This window comes from Peromyscus californicus, unplaced genomic scaffold, assembly GCF_007827085.1.
Source record: "Peromyscus californicus insignis strain IS unplaced genomic scaffold, ASM782708v3 Scaffold_4__1_contigs__length_199733344, whole genome shotgun sequence".
Classification (NCBI taxonomy): domain Eukaryota; kingdom Metazoa; phylum Chordata; class Mammalia; order Rodentia; family Cricetidae; genus Peromyscus; species Peromyscus californicus.
The window spans coordinates 99,004,405-99,013,408 of record NW_026294562.1 but is presented as its reverse complement, the minus strand read 5'-3'; the positions used below and the strand labels follow the sequence as shown (position 1 = coordinate 99,013,408).

At 38.9% G+C, this 9,004-nt stretch overlaps 1 protein-coding gene across 1 annotated transcript; it reads left to right on the top strand.

The window, feature by feature from the left end:
- The first annotated feature begins 2,630 nt into the window (after positions 1-2,630).
- Positions 2,631-3,581, top strand: LOC128095215 (olfactory receptor 52A5-like). The gene has a single exon (XM_052714008.1). It carries the CDS (start codon positions 2,631-2,633, stop codon positions 3,579-3,581), a length of 951 nt encoding a protein of 316 aa, XP_052569968.1.
- Positions 3,582-9,004: the final 5,423 nt, after the last annotated feature.

The window sequence follows — 9,004 nt, the reverse complement described above, 5'->3', positions numbered from 1 at the left end:
CAAAGATTTAGAATAGAGAAATCTAGGAGAGAGTGAGTGAGTATGAGAGTGAATGAGTAAAGAGTGAATGAATGATGCAGTAATGTGTGAAGAAATGTAGCAGAGTAGATAAATATATAGCTGTATGCTGTGGGATGTTCTGTATGTCAAATGTGTTGCTGATTAGTCAATAATTAAAACACTGATTGGCCATTGGCTAGGCAGGAAGTGTAGGCGGGACAAGGAGGAGAATAAAGCTGGGAAGTGGAAGGCTGAGTCAGAGAGACACTGCCAGCCGCCATGATGAGAAACAGCATGTGAAGATGCCGGTAAGCCACGAGCCATGTGGCAAGGTATAGATTTATAAAAATGGATTAATTTAAGCTGAAAGAACAGTTAGCAAGAAGCCTGCCATGGCCATACAGTTTGAAACCAATACAAGTCTCTGTGTTTACTTGGTCGGGTCTGACGGCTGTGGGACTGGCAGGTGAGAGAGATTTGCCCTGACTGTGGGCCAGGCAGGAAAACTTAAGCTACAAATGGCGCCCAACGTGGTGGCAAGAGTTTCCACCTAAAAACCTGAGAAAAGATTCTAAAACGGAGCTAAAAACAGTTCCTAATTGTCTCTCTCAAATGAGCGGCAGCTGCTGGTTTGAGCTACTGGTGGGTTCCTAGCGTGCGTGCTCGACCTGCCTATGGCGGGAATGAGGCCTTTGCAAGTGGCACTTTGAGCTGCATGGTAGATTTAGCCTTTGCTGGTGCAGAGCAAAAGGGGAGGTTTCTGGGCTACACGCTGCTTGGCTAAAAGCATAGACCCCCGATAGCTCCCAGAGCTGGCGGTAAACCATGGCCATGTTGGGAAGCTGAGGTGGGTGGCTCCAGCAGCCACAGCTGCTGCAGTTTAAGGCAATAGATTCACAATAAGACAGATTCAGATGTAATAGTTTACAATGTGTGTAAAAAGATACGTAGGCTTGAAAGAGACAAAAAAGATGATATATAGAGTTATAGAAATAAATACATAGTTTTAAAAAATAAAGTCTTTAAAGAGACAGTAAAGGTAGTATAAAAAATAAGCCACGTAAAAATGGATATTACACAGAGAATCTGCATTGTGTTGTCTTTGGGACTTTTAACTGCAGAAAAATATTTGATTGTAAAAGCTGTTGAGTTATGCCAAAATGTATATTTTAAAGGTACCTTGACTTCAAAATTTGGATATAAGGATATGTTACTTTGGAAAGGAGACTCTGCTTTTGTTTCCACAGAAAGCCAGAGGCTATGGATTTGTTCAAGATTAAGATACATCAGGTTTGACCAGCCAAGACCCCCTGAAAGGTCTCCTATGACACCATGGCCCAGATGATCCAACATCCAGAATGGTTTCAAGGCAACTGGCTCAGACGATACAGCCTCATGGACTATTCCATAATCCTAAAATTTTCTTTGTTTCCCCATAAGATACAGCGTCCCCCTCCAGCAGGAAGTAGTAAGAGAAGCTACGTCCAAATTCCCAAATTATATGTAATTTTACTTTGTTAAGGTTAAAACCTTCCTTTTTGAAAAAAAAAAAGGGGGGGGAAGTGCTGTGGGATGTTCTGTATGTCAAATGTGTTGCTGATTAGTCAATAATTAAAACACTGATTGGCCATTGGCTAGGCAGGAAGTGTAGGCGGGACAAGGAGGAGAATAAAGCTGGGAAGTGGAAGGCTGAGTCAGAGAGACACTGCCAGCCGCCATGATGAGAAACAGCATGTGAAGATGCCGGTAAGCCACGAGCCATGTGGCAAGGTATAGATTTATAAAAATGGATTAATTTAAGCTGAAAGAACAGTTAGCAAGAAGCCTGCCATGGCCATACAGTTTGAAACCAATACAAGTCTCTGTGTTTACTTGGTCGGGTCTGACGGCTGTGGGACTGGCAGGTGAGAGAGATTTGCCCTGACTGTGGGCCAGGCAGGAAAACTTAAGCTACAGCTGTATGTAAAGAGATGTAGCTGTGTGGAAACAGAGATTTTTCAGAGAAAGAGTTTTTTTAAGATAAAGTGAAAGTTACCATCAGAAAGGGTGTTTCCTTATTTACCTGTCAGATAGATAGAAACTTACTTCTAAATACCCTCAGATAAAAGATTTTCGTAAAGCCCTCACTACTTTGGGGTCTTCTATTCACAAACCTGGTGCAGCTCTGGGGAGCTGACCTCCCCAGACCACGATAATATTTAATTATTTAAATATCAAAGTAGATATTTATCATAGAAAACCAAATTCACTTGTAATTGAATATTTTTCATAAGTAATCAGAAATATGTCTTCTTTCTATAATACAGTTAATAAGCTTCTATTTGGAGTGTTTGTGTGTCTGTTGTGTATGTTTGTGATGAGACAGACATGGGAAGAGAAGAAAGTAAGAGAGATGATAGAAAACTGAACTCTGAAATAAATTATTCACACCTAGAAAAGATATGTAGACATTCTTGGATGTGCATAAAGGGATCTCATCAGTAAAAGTCTATATCTGAAAACTGTCATGTCAAATCCCATTCAGTCTCTGGTTGTGTGAATCTAGGTGAGAGCTGAAAACAGAAGAAATATTCCCAGCACATGCTGCCAGTCTAATTGAGAAGCCGTATGCCTGCAGCCCCTAAGGCAGCATGATCCATCTCAATAGCACCATCTTCAGGCCCTCAATGCTGACTCTGACTGGGATTCCTGGCTTGGAGTCTGTGCAGTTCTGGATTGGGATTCCTTTCTGTGCCATGTACATCATCGCCCTTTTTGGGAATTCTCTGCTCCTAGTTGTCATCAAAGTTGAGCGAAGCCTCCATGAACCCATGTACCTCCTCCTAGCAATGCTTGGAGCAACAGACATTGCTCTCAGTACTTGCATCTTACCCAAAATGCTAGGAATATTCTGGTTTCACCTTCCAAACATATACTTTGATGCCTGCCTCTTGCAGATGTGGCTAATTCACACGTTCCAGTCAATTGAGTCAGGCATTTTGTTTGCCATGGCAATGGACCGATACGTGGCGATCTGTGATCCTCTAAGACATGCATCGATTTTTACCTGGAGACTCCTCACTCAGATAGGAATAGGAGTCACACTCAGAGGCGCCCTCTTTGTAGCTCCGTGTCTCATTCTCATCAAATGCAGGTTGAAATTCTACTGGACCACAGTTGTATCCCATTCATACTGTGAGCACATGGCCATCGTAAAGCTGGCAGCAGAAGATATTCGTGTCAACAAAATCTACGGTCTCTTTGTGGCTTTCAGTATACTTGGACTGGACATAATTTTCATCACACTCTCCTACATTAGAATATTTGTAACTGTCTTCAAGCTGCCTCAAAAGGAAGCAAGACTCAAAGCTTTTAACACATGCATTGCCCACATTTGTGTCTTCTTGGAGTTTTATCTCCTGGCCTTCTTCTCTTTCTTTACACATCGATTTGGCTTCCACATTCCATCCTACATTCACATTCTCCTGTCTAACCTTTATCTACTTGTCCCACCTTTGCTTAATCCTGTCGTTTATGGGGTGAAGACCAAACAGATTCGAGATCAAGTGTCCAAAATTTTCTTCTGTAAATATCCTTCTTGATTTTTCATTTATTTACTTTTGTTTCAAACAGCAAATCTCATTCAAAACCCTTTGATTTTACTTGTGATCCCTCTCCCCCAACCCCCGTGTGTGTGTGTGTGTGTGTGTGTGTGTGTGTGTGTGTGTATACGTGCACATGCATGTGAAAACCAGAGGTCAAGATACAGTTCACCTTGTTACCTTGGCTTTTTGTTGTTGTTGTTTTGCATTTTATTTGTTTGTTTGAGACTGACCTCTGATGTCCTGTGGTACACAATTAGACTGTTCTGACAGGGAGGAGAACCCAAGGGTTCCACTAGTCTTCATTTCCTTTTCTAGCCCTTGAACTAAAGCATGTGCCATCACACCCAGCTTTTAACACAGGTTCTGGGGGTTGAATTCATGTTTGAGCAGCAAGCACTTAACCAATTGAGCTTTCTTGGAAACCCCAAACCTTTGTTCCTGATGAGTGTTTAACTAAGTTCCCTGTGAACAGGTACTAAGTTTTAGTTTAAGTTTGCTCTAACTACTTGAAAAAGCCTTGACTGCTTTTTAGTTAATTCTCTTTCTGTTATGATTGCAATTGAAACATGAAAGCCGGGTGGTGGTGGCGCACACCTTTAATCCCAGCACTCAGGAGGCAGAGACAGGCGGATCTCTGTGAGTTCGAGGCCAGCCTGGGCTACCAAGTGAGTTCCAGGAAAGGCACAAAGCTACACAGAGAAACCCTGTCTCGAAAAAAAAAAAAGAAGCATGATGCTAATCATATTTAATATTAATTTACTATAAAAGACAGTTATATTTATGTATAAATTAAACTCTTAATGATGAACACTTTTCAAAAAGCAACTCTACCTGCTAACATTTTAAATTCTACTTAACAATATAAAGTGACATTGATACCACTATTATGAACTTCTTCTGAATATATTTAAATTATATTGTAATTGAATATAATCTCCTGTTTTATAACTTTTAATCACACTCAGCATCACTATCAGGATGTTTAAATGTAGCTCATTATTTGTGTCCTTGTGAATTGAGTACTAATTTGACAATGAAATTTTAATATATGCATTTAGTTGTACTTTCTTCTTTTCAAGATCATATCTGATGCAGTTTCTGACAATATACATACAACAAAATTATTAATATAAGATTAAAACTCAGTAGGAAAATCAAGATCAAGCACAAAGTGAGTAAATGTGATCAGCAATTAATATGCTAGTTTTGTGCAAAGATTTTTATATAGAGGTAAAATAAATAATAATGATAGGAAACATTATATTAATAGTCCACAGATAAAATAGGAGGTCCTCAAATTCACATATTTGTCTGTTTATATTTGTGATTTCTTCATTGTTTTACATTTCTGTAGATCTAGTATCTGGAGAAATTACCTCACTTCATAAATGAGAAGGAGGTTGTGTAAGTGATTTTTAGATTTTTTTTTTCTTAAAATGAGTTGCTGCAAATATTTTTGCACACAATAGAATAATGGATTTTGGAAATACTCTAAATATCTGGCTTAAATGTAAAAGACAAGAACAGACAGATCAAGGATGATGATCTAAGAATACAGCCAACTAATAGCAAACGGAGTATTTAATATGTGGGCTGGAGCCTCCCTCATTCTGTATTATACTTCCTTGTTATAATATGTTTAAATTTTGCTTTTGATATTACCTAGTATACTTACATTCAAAATGATTGATTAAAAAAATATGTGGTTTTAGACTCCTCCATACAAAATGTAGAGATTTTGTGAAAAAGGAGATAATGCATTTGGACTGTCCTTTTGATCTATTATTTCATTGTAATTTTTAAGATTTATTCATTTTATTTTATGTATGTGAATGTTTTGCCTATAGGTATATTTGTGTACCATGTTAGTACTTGGTGCCCCATAGAGATCAGAATAGGGTATCAGATCCCCTAGAACTGGAGTTACAGACAGTTTTGAGCCACCATGTGGGTGCTGGGATTTGAAGGTCTTCTAGAAGAGTAGAAAGTACACTTAACCACTGAACCATCTCCAGCCCTGAAGACTATTTTTCTTTCCTTTTTATTAAGAAAATTTTTTATTCATTTTACATACCAATCAAAGATCCCCCTCTTCTCTCTTCCTGCCCTTCCAACCTCCTCATCCCTACGCACCCCCCATTCCCTCCTACAAGAAGGTAAGGCCTCCCTTGAGGAGGTACATTCAGTAGAGGCAGGTCCAAGCCCCTCCCCCTGCCTCAAGGCTGTGTGAGGTAGGACCATTTTTCTTATATGCAGTCATAACCATCTGTCCTTTATTTATTTATAGTTTTATTTAGATTTATTATTCATTTCAGAATTACCATTAACCTGCCTTTAAGTTCAATAAAATCCAATGGCTTCAATAGTGCCAAAAACTATTTCCTACTTGGGTATCTATTGTTCATTTGAAAGCATTGTTCTCTTAAGGAAATGTTTTCAGATGCTTACATTCCACTCACTCTCGTGTGGTATATCCTCTCCTACATGAATTCCTTACCCTGACATGTTATTAGTGAAATAATCTTAATCTCTAAGACTAGATGGTTAGTTTCTTTAAATCATTCTTTTATTTTATGAGTATCTGTGCTTTGCTTGCATGTATTTCTGTGCACCACATGTATGCCTGGTGTCCCCAGAGGCCAGGAGCAGGGGTCAGAGCCGCTGGAAACAGGATTACAGCTAGTTGATAGCCACTATAGGTAAGTTGGGACTTGAACACAAGTCCTCTGCAAGAGCAGCCAGTGCTCTTAAGCACTAAGCCATTTCTCCAGCCACCTTTATTTTTATTTTTGCTGTCATTTCTCCTAGGATGTTTCATTTGGGGCTCTGTTTTGTTCTTCAAGATTCATTGTCTTCCACAGTGTTGTCAAGCTATGTTGTACCAACATGTATGTGCAGTTTTGTGATTTGAACAAATATCCAAGTGAATAAAATATTGGAACTCAGTGCCACATACTTTTTCTCATGTGAGTGTCCCTCAGTATGTATGTTTTGGATTACCTCTCTCATGCTTGTTTCAGTGTTTGTGTTTGGTATCACTGAAATCCGAAACTTAAAGGATTGAAGTCCATAGATAAAATCTACCTGTGTTGTTGACAAAATGAACATTTAAGAAAATTGAATTGTTCACAAATCCTCTTGATAGTTGTAAACTGAGTATGGGAAATTAGCCAGGGATTCATCTCTGTATCTCATGCTGTTAGGTCCTGAGGAAACCCAGGATAAATGGCCAACTGAGGTGCCTACTAACATAACAAAGTGGACACTGGCTGCCAGAATCTCCATCATCTCCCAGCATTGCAAGTACCTGTTACAGTGGACTCTTCTCAGCGCTTCTCATCCCAGCCCCTACCCTAATCTGCTCCAACCCCTGAGCTTCACTTTCCTTCTCCCAGCTTCCCTTCCCCATAGAATCCAGCCGTTTCAGTTGCACACTCTTTTGACTCTACTCTTGGTTCTCTTTGCCTTCTTGGTCTTCTTTTGTCTCCCTCTTACCTCTCTTCCTCTCTCATTCTCCCTCCCTCCTCCTTTATGGTCTGGTCTGTTCTACCAGCCATGTTCTATCTGGACTCTTTCAGATTCCTCTGGCTGTTCTCTCCCTCATATCTACAATTAAAACCTCCTCAAACATACCTAGGAGCAGCTATATCCTCATTTTCATTCATCCTTTGTATATAAAGAATATTTTTAATAAATAATAAAATGCCATTAATATTAAATTGATTTTATACTGGCTTTGTAAGGTTTCTAATGAATAATGGATGTGATGATGAAAACACACACAGACATTTGGAAAGCCAAAACTTCACCTTAGGATAGAAATCACAGATATCAAATAGAACAAAACCTGTAACTGGGGATTTGCATGTAAGATATCAGTGAATCCTCAAAGTTTTGAGAATGTTTTAACCTCTAGGAAGGTAAATCCAGATATGTTGTGTGTGTGGTTGGCACTTCTGTATCTATGAGTGGCTGTGGAATTGTGGACTCCCAAGCTTCCTGTCCTTTTTTGAGCAGCGATTCTTTCACAGCTTCATAAATAACAATGCCGCATGCTCCTCTGCCATGCAGTCAACACCATTGTGAGCAAGTAACCTGAACTCTGAATTCTTTGTCAAAGTCCACTTCAGTGACCTTAGATTTACTGTATGGACTACTTTTAATTTTAGGCCTCCATATTATGCACACTTCAGTGTCTGTACTATTCTTCTCTAGTTACTTAGGAACTGTCTTTAGACTGGGGAAAGATCTGTTTAATCTATGGAATTCTAATGCTGCAGAGCAGCCTCGGATGTCTTGGCACAGGTCTCACTGTCCCATCCATAATCCTTTCATGACTTACACTGTCAGAATTACAGCACAAGGTTTTTAACAACTCTCCTGCCTCCAACTCATGCAGAGGTTCAAGCTGTGTCGCAGGTCTGTGCTAAGAGCTCTTACACTACCATAAAAACTGCACCAAGTTCTTCACCTGAGTTCTGAGTGTATCCCCCAAGGACTGTGCAGTGGTGGCTATATTTATCTACTAGAGTGGTGTTTCTTAGGTATTTTCTACATGCTAACCTTTTTCTCTCAAGTACTTTTTCATCTACCGTCATGTAGGTATATATAGAAAGTTTACTAATCAAACATTAATGTAATAAATCATAAATTTATTTTAACACAATTTTCTAGATTCATATAAATTTACTAGATATTAAAAACTAAGGCAGAATTACATACTATTAAGAAGAATGCACTTGATTAGCTTTGCATAAAACATTAAAACTTGGCTGAACAACTGATACTGAAAGATATAAAATATCATCAGTGCTTTTCAGAACTGATCTATATCTTGATTTTATGATCTTGAGTATGGAAAATGCTGCTTCACATAAATATGTAGTACAAAATGGCAAAAATGTGTTTAGCATCATTTCAGAAATTGTTAGAAGTTTGGTTCTAATTTAAAAGCCAAATCATTGAAACAGTTTCTTATGAAACTCAGTTATTCAAACACTATTTCTAACATCAAAATATTTAGGGCTGGAGAGAAGATGGCTCAGCGACCAAATCAAGCAGCTCACAGGCACTGCAGCCCAAACTCCAGGGAATATAATCCCATTTTCTAGCCTTCACAGGCCCCCACACATGTGTAGATGCATACATACAAACACATAAATAAAAATAAATCTTTAAAAAAAATTTAAATATTATCGCAATACATTCAAATACAAACTAGTTACATTCTGAACAGTGGTGGTGCATGCCTTTAATCCCAATACTCAGGAGGCAGAGGCAGACAGATCTCTGTGACTTCCAGGCCAGCCTGGTCTACAGAGTGAGTTCCAGGACAGCCAGAGCAACACAGAGAAACCTTGTATTGAAAAAATAATCTGAACTAAAGCAAAGCCTTTCTATGTTGGTTCCTTTTTTCTTAA